The sequence below is a fragment of the Rana temporaria genome, chromosome 5, assembly GCF_905171775.1.
Source record: "Rana temporaria chromosome 5, aRanTem1.1, whole genome shotgun sequence".
Taxonomy (NCBI): Eukaryota; Metazoa; Chordata; class Amphibia; order Anura; family Ranidae; genus Rana; species Rana temporaria.
Genome location: NC_053493.1, coordinates 147,614,713 through 147,633,777, shown reverse-complemented (window position 1 = coordinate 147,633,777; position 19,065 = coordinate 147,614,713). Strand labels below are relative to the sequence as shown.

Below are 19,065 nucleotides of genomic sequence, written 5' to 3'. Positions count from 1 at the left end.
GATGCAGCGCCTCCCCTGGCGATTTCTCTCACATTTTTTGGCAATGCCCTGTTGTGAAACAATATTGGGAGGAGGTGCTAACATTGGTTAACAAAGTTGCGGCAGTCCAATTGCCCCTGGCAATGGAGGTCTGCCTCCTGGGTATCGTTGAAAACATTGTTCCATCCTCAGCTAAACGTACACTAATAAGCCTGCTACTTTTTTATGCACGTAAGAATATTGCTATGCATTGGAAGAAACCCACACCCCCCTCCCTGATGCAGTGGAGACGTCTGGTTAACTCCAGCCTCCCCCTGTACAAAGATACATATTTCAACCGTGGATGTCCACAGAAATATGATAAAGTTTGGCGAGCCTGGTTAGCTGAGTCGGAAACTGCCGGCTGATCTTTATATATAACCAGCACCCCTATCACTTAGCATGGGTCCCACTGCTGATATGGACTTGTCTCAGGTGTCGACATGTGAGTTTGTGCCATGCTGATGGCTGGGTGCACCCCTGCTCCCTACATGCCTGTCATTGCAACTGAAGCGCACTGTGGTAGTGAATTGTAGCACAAAATTTCCTGTATACTATATGCACAATTGAGCTGTGTAATTGTATGTCTTTGTCTTGTCTGTTGTAATTTTTCTTTCCTGTATGTTGTAAAAACTTTAATAAAAACAATTTAAAAAAAAAAAAAAAGAGTTTGTTAGTGTATTTAAACTTTGGATTTGTGACAGAATATCCATTTACATATAGTTTGAAATGTATATGCAGTCCAAAAAATAATTTGTTAATTCTGTTTAATATTTTGTGTAACTTTCAATCCATTTTTTAATCATAATTTATAATAAACATAAAATATATATAAACAGGATAAAATGGATTGTTAAAGCTTTTGATGTACACGTTGGAAATCTAAATAGGCTTTGCATGTTGAAAGTTTTATATTTTTTATAAAGAATTTAATTTAAAAAAATAGGCCTTATTAAGCATGTTTGTAAAAGCTGGAAACATGGGCTACATATGGCTTGGCCCACAGACAGCAATAAATATAAATATCTATCAAAAGACATCTCTAAGCATGTCATTTGACCTGCACGTCAACTCTGTCATAGTGGTTTGACTACTTAGATTGAAACCTGACCTTTAAATCCAAAATTATGAGATAGTTTGTTGAAAATGTAATGTGTTTATCCTTTATCTAATAATGACAAAGTAAATTGAATCATACCCTTAGCAACAGAAGTGAAAAGGCGGAAAATGTACTTATTCAAATGATTTATGAATAGCTGTATTTTTATCCATGGCAATTTGCTTGCTTTTTCTCCAACATTCATTAATTACGCCCCTAGATATTTGTAATATGCTTTGACATGACTTCATTACTGATAAAGGAGCACTAAGAAGAAATTGAACTTAAAAACATTGGCTATTAATTGCTTCTTTTTAGCACTACCTGCAAAAAAAACTTTGATCTTGATATCATAGTAAATGTGTATATGATGAGAGTTGTATCATATAAGAGTAATCACTTACTCATTGTTGTATGACCATGAACTTACCAGTTGGTTTTGATAGGCTGTGACAGCAGTAAAAACTGTTTCTTGAAAGATAAATGTCCTAAATTCTTCTGATTTTAAATTCAGTAGAGATGCAGTGTGGTCCTTCTTCTTGATAATATGGACCCTTGGCTGGTACTTGTGCATTGAATTCAGGATAATCTAAAAGACCAATACTAAATGTAAAAATGTGTTTCGATATTGAGCAACTAAACAAAATTGGCATATCTGTTTCTGTCATTATTCATTGATTATGGAATACATGCAAGCCTGGGGCATCCAGCACATCTTTTCAGATCTGTTTGACAAGTGGTGGCCAGAGGAGTTGTTCAATTTCATTGTGTCAAAGTGGCATTGTGTGCATGTGTATAATGCTCCTAGTGAATTCTTCATATAATGCCTATGTGCGCTAGACTGTTGATCCCAGAAGAGTGTGTACTCCAAAAACGCACATTGAAAAGCTCTGGAATTTCCAATGGTACAAGCACAAGGAATTCATCAAACAAGCTCGCTGGTTCTAGTGAGGCAGCTCTCAAACACTCAAGCCTCCTTCAATTGGTACTTGGAAACAACTCAAAGTATAGACCTACAAATGAGTGCCAAACCACAAAATAAAAATAGCTCAAAGTGCCTTTAATTATGTGAGATATTTAGAATTTAAAAGTTCCATTGAAAACAGAGGGAACACAGGCTGTAGGCAGATCACACCACAAAAAAGACAAATATAACAAATGCAAATCTGTTAAATATCTGAAGGCAGGGGTGAACAGCGGCGCTAGATATGGTGATAACATTAAAGGATATAGCAACTGGAATATAGGTATACATAAAATGTGTGTATGTGTGTGAGTAAGCACACATAATATTAAAACATTTGTTTAAAACATAATGCTCATAAATGATCTGAGATCTTGTATGATTAGCACCTGGGGGAAGCTCCCTTAGAGTGAAGCGATGGGCTATGTGTAGAAATGGGAACAGAGGGGCGCCAGACTGAGTGCAGTATAAATCATATATTTAATAAAAACAAGTAGTAACTCACAGGTTAAATTAGATGAGTTCAGTATGTGGTGAAAATCGCCAGTCCTGGAGTCTCATAAACGTCCTATTTAGGCTCCTGTTTTCCCTTTGCAGCCTGGGGCACTGGTGTGATCTTACAGGGATCCAGAGAAGGCTGAAAACCAGGAAGCAGGAAACGAGAAGCAGCTTCACAGGAACAGGAAATGGGATTATTCACAGTGGCAAGGAATGGTAATGCATTTTAAAGCTACAGCTTCTTCATCAGACAATTATTGGCTGGCAAACCTGGCAGTCTTAAATACAGATACTTTGTACTTAAGACTGCCAGGTTTGCCAGCCAATCACGGTTTGATGAAGAAGCTGTAGCTTCAAAATGCATTACCATGCCTTGCCACTGTGAATAATCCCATTTCCTGTTCCTGCGAAGTCCCCACCAGCTGCTTCTCATTTCCTGCTTCCTGGTTTTCAGCCTTCTCTGTATCCCTGTAAGATCACCCCAGTGCCCCAGGGTGCAAAGGGAAAACAGGACCCTAAATAGGACGTTTATGAGACTCCAGGACTGGCGATTTTCACCACATACTGAACTCATCTAATTTAACCTGTGAGTTACTACTTGTTTTTATTAAATATATGATTTATACTGCACTCAGTCTGGTGCCCCTCTGTTCCCAAATATCTGAAGGCACCTGACAATGGGCAAACGATTTTGCCAAAATGTCTTCAGTAGTATGGAAAATGAGAATGGCATTAAGAAGATAAGTGCATTATGGTCAAAATGAGCTGTGACCTAAAATTTGGAATGAAAGATGTGATTTAAAATTCTGTGGCCAGAGCTCAGTCATTACCTACAAACCCACTATCCATATTTACTGAATTTGCACCGTTTTGGTGAGCCAGAATTGGTTTAAGGGTAATATGGTACAATGAGTAATTATTGAGTATATCCTATCTTCGGTTTGAAAATCTAAATGACAGAATAACAAATAATAAAAACCAAAAGAATATCTAAATATTAGACCATTAAGTGTGTGTGCATGCACATATGTTTTATGGTCTGTTTTTCAGGAATTCCTAGGGTTTTGTAATATCTTTTTGTTGGCAGCGTGGAAAGCTAAACATAAAACACAGCACATTAAGAATATCTGTGTTAACACTACAAATACTATAGACATATGTGCTGAATGTTTGACAATTAACAAGACACTCTACTATCTCTGTTGCTTGAAAAACTGTGCATGCGTCTTCCTCTAATCATATCACACATGAATACCTCTATCCTCTCCAATTTTTTTATCTGTTCAAGCACTTGTGGTTGGGTGAGTAATGCAATCCTCTGGGATGGCGCTGGTGTTATTTTGGTGTCTGCACTGTATATGACCTTCCATCAGTATGTACACACTTACATGCCCATGCTGGTCCAGTTCATTGTTTGTGAGCTTGACTTTCTCAAAAGAAACCATTTGCTTCAGTAGCTGCTCCCCAGTGAATGGAGAATCAGGATGCACATATAATCTGGTTTATCAAATACAAAATAAATAGTTAATAATCATCATTAGCTTTTTATTAAAATACAATTAAAGCTTTCAAACATTTATGCGGACAGATTTTTTTATATTTTCCTTGATACTTTTCTTTCTTTCTTGATAGTTTATTCTTTCCTAATAGTTTTCTTTAAAGCAGAATGTTTTTAGTTTATTTATAGCTTGTTTGATTTCTATGATTGACAGGCACAGATTATCAGTAATTGATCATAAATAAATCCATTAAACAAATAATAATTGTGCTAAATTTGCATAAATAAATACAAATTAAAGTAAAAACTGCTTCTCTAAAAATTTTCATATTATCAAAAAGTTGCAGGTGGGTCAAATTGACATTCATTTTCAACCACAATGATGAGAAAAATTTACGGAGCAGGATGAACATTTTTCTTAAAATTAACCAATTTCTAATAGTGTAGGTGGTTTTCATTTGGTAAAGTCCATTCATTCAAAAATCAAACGTTAAAAGCATACAAAATCTTTAGTTCAATAGTTATGAGAATTTTTTTACAAATTTTTCTAAAGCCCCGTACACACGGCCGAGGAACTCGACGTGCCAAACACATCGAGTTCCTCGGCCAGTTCAGCCCTGAAGCCGCCGAGGAGCTTGGCGGGCCGAGAGCTCCCATAGATCAACGAGGAAATAGAGAACATGTTCTCTATTTCCTCGCCGAGGTCCTCGTCGGCTTCCTCGGCCGAAAGTGTACACACGGCCGGGTTTCTCGGCAGAATTCAGCCAGAAACTCGGTCGGAAGCTGAATTCTGCCGAGGAAACTGGTCGTGTGTACGGGGCCTAAGACTTTTCCTAAAACTTTTCATTCAAAACTTTTGCTCAGAGCAGCCCCAATCCTCTTTTTCTGGGGAGCCCCACCAGCACTCCATGCCCCTCCTCTTCATTGGGTGCCCCCACGAAAAGATGCTTTCCATAAAAACACGTGTAGGCTCGCCCCTGAGTCCAGCTGCTGTGTTCATTGACACAGACAGCAAAACTCTGCCATGCTCCCATGTCACAGCTTTTGATTGACAGCAGTGGGAGCCAATGACTCCTGCTGCTATCAATCTGTCCAATGAGGAAAGCGACAGCAGCTGGAGCCGCTGCGCTCGGGCACATCCCTGGATCAAATTGGGCTTAGGTATGAAAAAGGGGGGGGGGGGGTGGTTTGTAAGGTGGCTGCAGCACAAAAGGTTTTTCACCTTATTGCATAGAATGTGTTAAGGTGAAAAACTTTAGGGCTTTACAGCCACTTTAAAATATGTATATGCATCTGTGAAAGGGGTACAGTATGCAAATTAACTTGATGCTTTTTTTTCGTGGTAAAAGCACAGGTTCTCTTTTAAACTAGCCATAGAACAACAAGTAGGGAGGCATCTGACCATTAACTGTAACGTTTTTTTTTTATTGTCTAATTGTGCATGTGTGGTTAAGAGGAACTGTAGTCCGCTCACATAGTTTGTAATAAAAACATATTTTCTATTCTGAAGCTTCCCTTCAACCACTTTGCATAATATTTTATATATACTGTGATTCTGTACTTGACAATTATACTGGAGAAATCTCCCTCCACTGAGTCTGGCTGCATCCATTTTAACTGTGGGCAGCTAAAGCTGCTGTCTGTTCACTTCCTGAATTTACACAGACACACAGAGGCACACCTCCAACTCTGCAGCTCTCATTGACCCTCCTATGACTCACCCCCTCCCTTCCTGTCAAACTCTCACTAGAGTTAGAGAGAGAGAGCTGTGCATGATGTTATAAGCCTAGGCTTTTTAGGGGTAAGAGAGAGAGAGAGAGAGAGAGAGAGAGAGAGAGAGAGAGAGAGAGAGAGAGAGAGAGAGAGAGAGAGAGAGAGAGAAGATAGAAGAGAGAGGGGGGAGAGAAGAGAGAGAGGGTGAAGAGAGAGAGAAGAGAGATAGAGAAGGGAGAGAGAGGGTGAAGAGAGAGAAGATAGTGAGAGGGAGAGAGGAGAGAGAGAAAAGAGAGAGAAAGAGAAGAGAGAGAAAGAAGGGAGGGAGAGAGAGAGAGGGAAAGAGAGAGAAAGAAAGAAAGAAAGAAAGAAAAAGAAAGAAAGAAAGAAAGAAAGAAAGAGTGAAGGAGTGAAAAGAGCGAGAGAGAGAGAGATAGGAATTTCTCTTAAATCAATACAGACACAATGCAAATCATTTTTGTACAGTTAATAAATCTCTTCGTCCATGTAAAAAAAAAATGTACAATTTTGGCTATTATACGAAACTGCTACATGACACAGTCATGTATAAGTATATTTGAATACACATTTCACATGTGTAATTGAACTTTACAGTGGATAAAATAATCTGAGTGTCTCTTATCTTTTAAAGTACCGTAGTTAGGTACTGCATATACATTTTCTTTTGTGTTTGGAAAAATGTTATAACCCTGTTTTATTAGAGTGGTGCTGAAATATTCCTCAGTCGATATATATATTTGTATTTTTATGGAACTAACATATTTTGTAGACCAAACTTTTTCTACATAAGCCATGTACTGAATTTACTGTAAGTGCTTTTAAAACATAATTACCATGGAATGCCTGCTGTTTATATTAAAGTAAATCTTCATCATAGTTTATTGCACTATTTTGCTATTTTGCTAGCATTATTCCAATACTCTCTTGAGCTTAATCTGTGTAATATATCTTTTCTAAGGACTGAAATGGCTTTAAGGACAATGTTATCTGAATTCATTTAGGATAATAATAAGGGCCAAATTTCTTTTATTTTAACCTTCTTTGGTTTATTGTAGCAGCAATAGCCACAGACGGGTAAATCAAATCTGAAATGTAGGATATTCAACATAAGTATTTAAAGCGTAATTAAGGAAACCTTTTATTTGTCTTTAAGAATGATTTAAGGTAAACATGTGGTAAGAGAAATACTGGGGTTGCCATTGCTGAACTCCATCTATAAATGCTATCTGATTCAGTGACCTAGAGTAGATCTGGACCGATAAAATCAAAAGCATACTTTTTAAGTCAGTGACTTAAAGGCATATGCAAAACCTAACAATGAGCTTCTCTTGTTTGGTTCCTTTTTGGCTGTCAAATATACAATTAAAAGCATTTGATTATCAGTCCTCTCTTGTTTCTGTTGCCTGATACAGAAGGGTGAGCAAGCTTTGTCACTCTAGGACTGAAACTGTGTAACTGGCAGAAATTAAAGTGATTGTAAACCGCTGAAAAACAAAATGCAAGACAATGGCCTAATGTGCTAGTATGCACTGCATACTTGCACAATATGAAATGCTCATCTTAGAACAAAGTCCTCTCAGCGGTGCTCAGTCACCGCTGAGAGGGCTGACATCTTCTCCTGTCCTTTCTTCTGGAATCGCAGTCTCCGACGTTGTGAGTGGCCGGAGCAGCAATGATGTCACTCCCGGGCATGCGCGCAGGAGCCCTCGGTTCCAGCAAGAAGCTCTTAAGGTCTGGCACAGTATGCCAGACCTTCAGAGCGCATGCACCGCTGACGTCAGTGGCTGTATGCAAGGTAAATATCTCCTAAATAGTGCACGTTTAGGAGATATTCATTTTACCTACAGGTGAGCCTTATTATAGGTTTGCCTGTTGATAAAAATAACAAAGCAGGCTTTATAACCGCTTTAAAAAATGCCTGAATGTCTCTTCAGATGCATTCATTTAAACAGAAAGACAAGAAGAGTGAGGGTGAGGGGATAGTCACTACTTTTCCTCACTGAGGCTGATTTGCTAAATGATCTGAAAATGTTAGGCCAGCTATACATGGTTCAAATCTTTGCCGGTTCAGTAGGAACCGGCCAAGATTTAAACCAAGCATGGGCAGGCTGAATGTATTAAGTTGATTGATCAACTTGGGTGCAACAAGCCTGCCAGATTCTCTTGTGATTATCGCTAGAGGCTGGTATAGCCGCTAGCGATAACCACTGTCTTCTCCCGGCAGGGGAACAGCTTCCTTCGTCCGCCCCTGAATGAGACATGGGTGATCAAGTTTGGGGTGGAGAAACTTGACTGTCCTGATCTCAACCCGATAGAACACCTTTAGGATGAATTAAAGTGGAGGCTGCGAGACAGGCCTTCTTGTCCAACATCAGTGTCTGACCTCACAAATGTGCGTCTGGAAGAACAGTCAAACATTCCCATAGACACACTCCTAAACCTTGTGGACAGCCTTCCCAGAAGAGTTGAAGCTGTTATAGATGCAAAGGGTGGGCCAACTCAATATTGAACCCTACGGACTAAGAAGTAAAGGCAGGCAACCCAATACTTTTGACAATATAATGTATATCAGACCTTTAGTAAATCATTAACATGTATAATTATTTTTGGCGGCACAAACAATGGTCTAATATTTCCCTAAGTAGTCCTTGGAGGCCATTAATTAGCTATGTTTTTCAGATATTACCACACTGTCACAGGTGGAATGATTACTGGGCTTCGAGTTTTTATATGTTTTATTAAAAAATATTTCTTACACATTTTTGTAATGAATGATGCCAGTACTGACTTCCTGCTGACAATTCAAGTTATATTATTCTGGTTTCACTAGTTTCTGAGATGATTGACAGAAAAAGGGAAATCAAAATTCCTGAAATGCATGCTTGTACTAGGCTAGGGACTATTTGAGCAGCATGTAACCAGGTAACCACATATGTTAATGCATGGAAATGAATATTGTTGCTAACCAAAAAACAGCAAGTCAAGCTTTATGATAAAGTAAAGCTTTTGCCTCAAAAAATATGTGCCACAGCCCTTTTTTACAAGTATATCTGCACTTACAGTTTTCGGTTAGTCCCCCTGAAAATTTCCATAAATACTTATAAATCCTGCCAGTGAAGTCCACCTAATGCAGCTTCCTGTGATGATGTGGCAACAATACTGCTCTGCTTATAAATTCAGAGCAGAGTTGCCACTCTCATGTAGACACTGCTTGCTTGCAGTACAGTGGGATAAGATGTTGCAGGGGATGTGGCTGATTGTCCAGCATTGTCCAGGCTGATTCTTTGTCCCTGTTGGAGCAATTTCTCATCATTTTCTGTCCTAACAGGAAAGATTGAGAAACATCCCCAACAGAGCCACAGATAACAACAACAATAATAATAACATTAATAATAAAAAATACTAATTTTACAAATTTGTACAAATAGAAAAAGGCGCTATTCCCTCCCCGCTAAGTGCAAAACTACATAAAATACTTTCATTGAAGTAAGACGTTTAAGTTGACATTTTTTGATTTATTTCAGCTACTATACATGTTCAAAAATCATAATTTTTAATATTTTTTATAATTATGGTAGTGTAACAACTTACCGGGCAGGTAAAGGAGGATCTGCCTTTCCAGCCACCAGCCATGAAGACCTGTGATAGGCATATCTGTACCTTTTATTGTCCACTGGGACAATGTCCATTAGCACAATGTATTTGGCATCTGGATCGACTCCAGAGAATGACACCCGGATGGTAGGAAACATTCTCCTAGAAAAATAAACAGAGAGTATATTAGGTAATAATAAATAAATGCTTCAAAAAATTACACTGACTATGGCTTTTACATAAAGAGAGTAACATGTTTATAGTGAGAAATGTTATATAATACAGCCCACATAGAATGGGTTACAAAATCTTCTCAAATTCCTAGTTGGTACTTACCGGGGTATTCCCAAGTAGCTGGCATGGAAGTCGAGCCCAGACTGACCCCAATATGCGTAGATCTTGCCAGCTACTTGGGAATACCCCGGTAAGTACCAACTGGGACTTTGATTGCTCACAGTCCCCAGAATGTCAGATGCCCTGAACCAGCCTAAATTGTGTTTCTTTATCGTACATCACGGGACACAGAGCGGCATTCATTACTATATGGGTTATATGGAGTACCTTCAGGTGTAGACACTGGCAATCTCAAACAGGAAATGCCCCTCCCTATATAACCCCCTCCCACAGGAGGAGTACCTCAGTTTTTACGCCAGTGTCTTAGGTGTTAGTCATGGTTTAGCTTGCCTCCGCATCCTTGGGATTAGGTGAGCTACCGGTTCTGTCCAAAAAAGCCTCAGCGCTAAAGTGGTCAGTAACCGGACCCCAAACCCTTGGGGTATAGCCCATAATGCTTTTCTTTTTAGAGAGCTGGACCCTGGGCCCAGAACTTAGAAACCTTTGGGTACCTAAAGTTTTCTGTTGCCAGGGTGCTATATGGGCCCAGGACAGTGGATCCTTCATAGGAACCCAGGGCCTGAAGGTCTAGACATCCCCACGGAGATGGGGGAAGATTGGGCCTCTTGCTTGGCAAAGTCCTGCGGCATGGAGCAGGTAAGTGAGGGGAAAACTTGCGGAACTTGGTTCTTAGCAGGTTTTTTTCTGGGGGGTCACAGGGGACATGCCTAAAGTTATGCACTGCATCTGGCAAACTAGTCACATATCATAAAGATAGGATGGCTCTCTATGTATTATTCCCCATAAGATGTGACCTCCCTTGTAGTGTTGGAAAAGCATTGAGTGGGGCCTGTGTTATATAAAAATATATGTGTGTGTCAGAGAGCTTTGCTTACCTGCAGGCCTCCAGGCGATGCTCCATTCAGTCTTCCTCCTCAGAGCCTGCAAGCAGGCAAAACGCTGGCCTCCTCATGGTTCCAGGCTGCAGGCCGCAGTTTGCTGGAACAGAGAGGTCCCTTCCTCCCAAAATCCCCCCCCCCTCCCCCTGTCGGGAGGGGCATTTCCTGTTTGAGGTTGCTGGGGGGGAAGGGCGGGTCAGTGGCTTAAAGGAAGGGGCGGCCCTTCCTTGTTTGTTCCATCAATACTTTGGAACTGAGGACATAGACCAGAGTGGCAGCACGGGGCGCCGAGGACACACAGTGGCCAGAAAGGATATTGCAGTCTTCAGAGGACTGTTTTGTCAAGCCTAGAAATAGGCTGTTTCTTTTCCATCTCATAGTTTTTCTTTGCAATACTACTCAGGGGGACAGAATGTTTTTTCTTTCCTGGATTTGAAACAAAAACGAAAAAAAAAAAAAAAAAAAAAGTCATCTAGGGGAGAGGAAGCATTTTTTTTTATCCCCCAAACAGGTGTTTGGACAATTAACTTTTATAGTTCCAAATACCAATAGGTAGCAGGTGTACCTCGGTATTGTACCATGGTATGCCGCTGTTTTCCCTACAGGGAGCCTTGGGGCCATCGGGATCTGGGGCTGGAGCTGACGCGGGTCAGTCCAGCCCTAAGATGGTCACGGAGGAGGTATTACTCACCTCTTTAAAAGAGATGAGAAAAGCATGGGAAAAAAAAAAAAAAAAAAAAATGATATCCGCAGCTATGCGGGGCAGTAAGCGGAATAGATCTCCGTCGCCCGAGCGCGGACCCTCAGAAGAGGAGGTCCTTTCCTCAGGGGAATTGGACGACCTCTTGGACACGGACCAAGTAGGTTCAGGGATCGAAGACCCGGATACAGAGGAGTCTGGGGCAGTCTCCCTGAGGGAGAGCTGGTGGATTCAAGGATTGTCGGACTTGGTCCATAGGACATTCAACTTGCCAGTACCAGATCTCCAGGTATCGACGGTTTCAGCTTTGGGCTCACTGAGGGCGCCTCAAAGCAATGCTGTGTTTCCGATCCATCCTCTATTAGAGGGAATTTTGTTCCAAGATTGGAACAAGCCAGATAAGATCTTCTTACCACCTAAAAGGTTCTCTGTCCTATATCCTATGGAAGAAAAATTTTCCAAAAGATGGGCTACTCCTGCAGTGGACGCAGCCATCTCATGTGTTAACAGATCGTTAACATGCCCTGTAGAAAACATACAGGTGTTCAAGGATCCAGTTGATAAGCGCTTGGAAGCACTACTTAAGAACTCCTTCACTACTGCAGGGGCAGTAGTACAGCCAGCTGTGGCTGCGATTGGGGTCGCTCAAGCATTATCGGATCAATTTAAGCAGATGCTTAAACTTATTCCGGCCCAGCAGGCAGAAAAATTTTCGGATGTCCCTAAGGCCATATGTTTTACGGTAGACGCAATCAAGGATTCTATCCAGCAAGCGTCACGTTTATCGTTATCCCTTATCCATATGAGAAGACTCTTATGGTTAAAAAGCTGGGAGGCTGAGCCCCCATGCAAGAAGCTCCTGGTAGGGTTCCCCTTCCATGGAGGACGACTCTTCGGAGAAGACCTAGATAAATACATTCAGACCATTTCAAACGGCAAGAGTACTCTCTTGCCAACTAAGAAGAAGGTTCAGGGACCTGCGTTTAAACGACAGTATTCCCCTGGGCAGGGGCCCTCTAATGCCAAGCAGTATCGACGGCCTCCTGCAAAAGCAAACTTCGGCTTCAACAGCAGATCACAAGGACAGGCTGTTAGAGGCAAAAGGCAGTGGTTTCGCAAACCAGCAAAACCAGTCCCCAAGCCAACCTTATGAAGGGGCGCCCCCACCCACGAAGGTGGGGGGAAGGCTGCGACTCTTTTCAGAGATTTGGGAAGCCAGCATTCCCGACGAGTGGGTACGGTCTTCCGTGGCCACAGGCTACAAATTAGATTTCCTAAGGTTTCCTCCTCCTCATTTCCAGAAGTCGAGGATTCCAAACGATCCGGAAAAGGGAGCCGCATTAAGATCGGCATTAGATCATCTACTTTCCCAGGAAGTAATAGTAGAGGTACCAGTCCTGGAACAGGGGCTGGGTTTCTACTCCAACCTATTCATCATCCCAAAATCCAATGGAGATGTCAGGCCAATTTTGGACCTAAAGATGGTAAATGCATATCTAAAGATCCGCTCATTTCGGATGGAATCCGTGCGGTCAGCAGCTGCCACACTCCAGAAGGACGACTTCATGGCGTCCATAGACATAAAGGATGCCTACCTTCATGTTCCAATTTATCAGCCACATCAAAGATATCTACGCTTCATGGTGGCTTCGCGTCACTTCCAATTCGTGGCGCTTCCCTTCGGGTTGGCTACGGCCCCCCGGGTGTTCACGAAGGTCCTAGCTCCAATCCTAGCCAAACTAAGGATCCAAGGGGTCACGATCCTAGCATACCTGGACGACCTCCTAGTCATAGATCACTCGTCTCCCGGCTTGGAGCGAGCAGTGGCCCTCACGGTCCAATACCTCGAGAGGTTCGGCTGGGTCCTAAATCGAGAAAAGTCAGCTTTCCAGCCCACAAAGCAGTTGGAATATCTCGGCATGAGATTAGACACAGAACAACAAGGAGTGTTCCTACCTCTGAGGAAGGTAAAAGCCATCAAGGAATTAATCCTACTGGTTCTAAGCAAGAAAGAACCGACTATTCGCCTATGTATGAGGTTACTAGGCAAGATGGTGGCCACATTCGAGGCGGTACCATACGCCCAGAGCCACACTCGCATCCTACAGGCAGCCATCCTGTCAGCATGGAGCAGAAGGCCACAGGCCTTGGATATCCCGTTGCCGCTCTCATCAAGAGTCCGACAAAGTCTGTGTTGGTGGTTAGACCCTCAGAATCTACTGAAGGGGAGGTCTTTCAGCCCAGTGGCTTGGAAGATAGTGACCACAGACGCCAGCCTGACGGGCTGGGGAGCAATTTTGGATGGTTGCACTCGCCAAGGTACTTGGGCAAAGCCAGAGAAGCAGTTGCCCATCAACATCTTGGAGCTCAGAGCTGCTCGACTAGCCCTCAGGGCTTGGACGTCAAAATTGCAGGGGTTCCCGGTGAGAATTCAATCAGACAATGCCACGGCCGTGGCACACATAAATCACCAAGGGGGAACCAGGAGTCAAACCGCTCAGAGAGAGGTGAGCTTGATTCTTCTATGGGCAGAGGCTCATGTGCCCTGCATATCGGCAATATTCATTCCAGGAGTGGACAACTTTCAGGCGGACTTCTTAAGCCGCCAGACTCTATGGCCGGGGGAATGGTCTCTGCATCCACTAGTCTTTCAAGCACTCTGCCAAAGATGGGGAGTGCCGGACGTGGATATCATGGCATCGAGACTCAACAAGAAACTAGACAGGTTCATGTCCCGCTCAAAGGATCCGACGGCCTGCGGAACCGATGCGTTGGTTTGCCCTTGGCATCAGTTCAAACTTCTTTATGCGTTTCCCCCGCTCCAGTTACTACCCCGCCTGCTGCGCAGGATCCGGGTGGAGCACATACCAGTCATCCTGGTAGCTCCAGCATGGCCCAGAAGGGCATGGTACTCACTAATCTTAAGGATGGTAGTGGGAGACCCTTGGACTCTTCCTCTACGGCCAGACCTGCTATCGCAAGGTCCGATCCTCCACCCTGCCTTACGGCATCTAAATTTGACGGCCTGGAAGCTGAATCCCTGATTCTCAGGGGTAGAGGTCTGTCTCAGAAAGTAATCTCTACCCTAATCAGAGCCAGGAAACCGGTCTCTAGGGTGATTTATTACAGGGTCTGGAAGGCCTATGTAGGCTGGTGTGAGTCCAAGCGATGGCTTTCTCGCAAATTTACCATCGATAGAGTATTAAGTTTTCTCCAGCTAGGAGTGGATAAAGGATTGGCATTAAGCACAATCAAAGGACAGATTTCTGCTCTGTCAGTGTGGTTTCAGCGGCCGCTGGCCACCCACTCGCTGGTTAAGACCTTCCTTCAAGGGGTCTTACGTATTAGACCTCCAGTTAAATCCCCGCTTTGTCCGTGGGATTTAAATCTTGTTCTGTCAAAGTTTACAGAAACAACCGTTTGAGCCGTTGGCTGATATTCCTTTGGTTCTACTGACAAGGAAGTTAGTATTTTTGGTTGCCAAAGTTTCCGCAAGAAGAGTTTCGGAGCTGGCAGCCTTATCCTGTAAGGAACCATATCTTGTTTTTCATAAGGACAGGGTCGTTCTCCGCCCTCATCCTTCCTTCCTTCCGAAGGTCATATCCAGTTTTCATTTGAACCAGGATTTGGTATTACCATCCTTCTTCCCTAAACCTACTTCCAGAAAGGAAGGGTTGCTGCATACCTTGGATATTGTCAGGGCCATGAAGGCCTATCTTAATGCTACAAAGAAGATCCGGAAGACAGATGTGCTGTTCATTCTACCGGATGGGCCCAAGAAGGGGCAGGCAGCTGCAAAGTCCACCATTTCTAGGTGGATTAAGCAATTAATCACTCAGGCCTACGGCTTGAAAGGGTTGCCTCCTCCAGTATCATTAAAGGCTCATTCTACTAGAGCCATGGGCGCCTCCTGGGCAGCACACCACCAGATCTCTATGGCTCAAGTTTGCAAGGCGGCAACCTGGTCTTCTGTCCACACGTTTACAAAATTCTACAAATTGGACGTAAGAAGGAATACTGATACTGCCTTCGGGCAGGCAGTGCTGCAGGCTGCAGTTTGAGACCCTCGGATTCCGGGGGCTCCTCTTGTTCGAGTTAAATTTAAAAATTTTTATTTTTCTCAACTAAGTTGGATTTATTATGATTTGAGTATATCTCTAAATTAAATCCTTTTGTCTTGGAGATGTTCTCCCTCCCCTCATTGTAAGCATTGCTTTGGGACATCCCATATAGTAATGAATGCCGCTCTGTGTCCCGTGATGTACGATAAAGAAAAAGAGATTTTTAATACAGCTTACCTGTAAAATCTTTTTCTTGGAGTACATCACGGGACACAGAGCTCCCACCCCTCTTTTTTTGAGGACCATTTTGGGAGGCATACTGCTTGCTACAAAACTGAGGTACTCCTCCTGTGGGAGGGGGTTATATAGGGAGGGGCATTTCCTGTTTGAGATTGCCAGTGTCTACACCTGAAGGTACTCCATATAACCCATATAGTAATGAATGCCGCTCTGTGTCCCGTGATGTACTCCAAGAAAAAGATTTTACAGGTAAGCTGTATTAAAAATCTCTTTTTTTGTTTTTACAGAAACACAATGCATCTTTGCTCCTGATGAGCGACTTAAAGTCGCAAAACGCGTAGAGCTAACAACGTCATGCTCCAACTATATGATACCACAATACCCCATATTGCATTTTGTGTCTGCATATCTCGATTTTTGTTCTGAAGTGTTTTAAGCTCTCCATAAAAGTCTTTGTATTCCAATTTTATAATTTCTGTGTCTTTGTTGATATGAATTTGAATCTATCTAAGTATTTAGCATTGTATAATTATGATCTTCTTCAATAATGTAATATAGTCATGTACGATACATTATATGAAAGTAATAAATGATCATAATCTATTTCAATCATCTTTTACCATTTCAAGCTTTTCCCGCACACACTTCATTTAAAGTCCCTCTCTCCTTCGCTCTCCCTTTTTACAAATAACAGGGATGGAGGTAATTGACTGTGTCATTTCCTCATATAAAGTCCCACTAAACTCTCCGCTTTTAAATGAATTCAAGGTGTTGACTTGGGCTCCATAGTCTCAAATAGCATATATTTAGAGGGTCTAGTGACATCCATGCCTCAATGGGTAAGGGCTGTTTTGGTGGCAAAAAGGGGGACCTAAACAATATTGGGTGATCATAAAGTTGTGGCTGATCTGTGTATACTATGTGTTTGTAAATATATATATATATATATATATATATATATATATATATATATATACACACACACACACACACACAGTATACACTGTATATTGTATATACTGTATATATCTCTGCTTTATCCCTGCCATCTGCAAAGAAAAGGGGGTAGCTGGAGATAAATAACAAACATATAAATATTTTAGCACTGTATGTAGATCTGATTTATTAAACGTAAAATGCACAAAAGGCATTCTAAAGTGGCTTCTCTGTCAATATGCCACTGCAGTTCGATGAATCAGGGCCCCTGATTCTTAACTGGATCCATCATGGACAGAGTGGTTGTCATATGATAAGTCATACCCTACAGCATGCATGTCAATGGTTATAACACAATGAATCAAAAAATGGGAAAGAGGGGGGAGCACTCACATTGCCACATCCGTAAATTTAGAAGACAAAAAGAGAAACAACTACTCAAGAAGTGGTAATTGATGGTCGGACTTTAGAGGCAAGACGGGAATATCAAAAATATTAATTTTATTACATTTTTTTTTTTTTACAAAGCAAATCAATAAAAAAAACATATAGGATATATGATATAGAAAATATCCTCTGTGCATCATCTACACGTTTTGCCATTGGGCTTCCTCAGGACGAGCAGAAGAAAGTAATAGTAGAAAAATGCATTTCATTATCTTAGAAAAATCCAGATCATATGTATATATGTCGAAAAGATCATAGAAGAGAGTTCCATATAGAAGGAAAGGGCCAGAAATATCTCCAAACACTCTAAAACGCTCCCTCTATCTAGGGTGTCGGTTGTGGGGGTGTAAACGGGTTCTAGTGGTTCAAAGATATATGAACATTGATTCCGGGGCGGTCCAGAGGGGGAATGGCAGAGACACGTAAGTATCCAATGTAATGCAACCAAGTGCATCAGACCTGCATCCAAGTACTAGTGTACTGAGAATCCTCAAGGATAAGACAGCCAAAGCAATATATTAAGCTGAGTGACGCCGTATGCCCCGGGGGATAGCCTGTGCTATCCCCCGGGGCATACGACATCACTCAGCTTAATATATTGCTTAATATAGACTGCTTTAGACTTTTTTGTCATCTGTGTCCCATTGTGAAGATTACCCTTTACTTCCTGTTCTATAGCCAAACAGGAAGTATGAAGAATTCCCTGCAAATGAAGGAAATTCCTTGGGGCCCCCAGATCACCAGAACTAGTATCCCCATTGGAAGATTTCCCCTCTATTACTTTTCTGGGGACAACCCAAAATGTGGGATTTTCTTTTACTTTCACTTTCAATGATAATGGTAAACAAGACAAATAGAGAGGGCAAATCTCCCTAATGGGGGGCACAGACAGCAATAAAAACTGACAAGTGTTCAAATCCCTCTGCGCTCTATCCAAAACTAAAAATAAATACAAGTTTGCCTTTAATTATACTATAATTATACTTTAATGATAATTGCACCCATAATTTCAGTTCAGTCCTTTAAAATGTAAAAAAAATGCCCTTAAATTCACTATGTGAGTGTTTATAAACCAATAATAATCCATCATGCTGGAAAGTTTCTGTTGCTTAGCTGCATAGTCTACTTGAGAAACAATGTAAAGGAGACTGCATTGAGCTGCAGCTGCCAGAAGGGCTTTGTGACAATGACAGGACAGATGTTGGATCTTCTTTTATTAAAAGCTGCCCATTGTCCACTTAGATACAAAGATTATAAAAATGGTCAAATTTTTGTAGTGCTGACAACAAATGCTAAAAACCATCTATGCCCATCCAGTAGTTTATTTATTATTCATGAGACAAATGTCAAGCATAGGTGTGCGTAGCCTATTGCATTAGGGTGTGCACCCCAAAGCTCAAACACACACACGTGTGTGCATGTGTATAAATATTGACCATGTAAGTACAGCAGTGGACGGTGTCAGTAGGGTAGAGGTTGGTGTTGGTAGAGCAGTGGATGGTATCATTTTTTTTTTCATTTTTATTATTTAGTTTTTTATTATTTTTACAGAATTTTCATTTTTTTTTTCATTTTTTTAGGAGCATCATTAGAGGACTTTAGTGAAATACCATGGGTCCAAACAGGGGGAATCTGCGGCACACAGGGTGATTAGGGTGTGCCCAAGTAAACCAGGCACACCCTGTGCGCACACCTATGATGCGAAGTGTAGACTTTTCCAAAAAAAACAAAGGGGCAGATGAACAAAGATATTACGCCTGCGTATCTCTTGATACGCCGCATAATTTCAAATTTTGCGCGTCGTATCTTTGTTTTGTATCTTCAAAACAAGATACGACGGCATCTCGGCTAGATCCGACAGGCCTACGTCTTAGTACGCCGTCGGATCTAAGCTGCAATTTTTCGGCGGGCGCTAGGTGGCGTTTCCGTCGAATTCCGAGTCGAGTATGCAAATTAGCTAGTTACGGCAATCCACGAACGTACGTCCGGCCGGCGCATTGTTTTTACGTCGTTTGCGTTCGGCTTTTTCCGGCGTATAGTTAAA

The 19,065-nt window shown here is 41.8% G+C and overlaps 1 protein-coding gene across 2 annotated transcripts in view; it reads right to left on the bottom strand.

Annotated features, from left to right (window-relative positions):
* The window catches only part of TBX20 (T-box transcription factor 20), a 70,903-nt gene that overhangs the window by 33,322 nt on the left and 18,516 nt on the right, over positions 1 to 19,065 (bottom strand). For both annotated transcript variants that reach the window (XM_040353234.1, XM_040353235.1), the window contains exons 3-5: positions 9,403 to 9,567; positions 3,968 to 4,076; positions 1,548 to 1,706 (exon numbers count right to left, since the gene is read on the bottom strand). In XM_040353234.1, the coding sequence (XP_040209168.1) occupies positions 1,548 to 1,706; positions 3,968 to 4,076; positions 9,403 to 9,567 (433 nt within the window). The remainder of the gene's footprint in view (positions 1 to 1,547; positions 1,707 to 3,967; positions 4,077 to 9,402; positions 9,568 to 19,065) is intronic.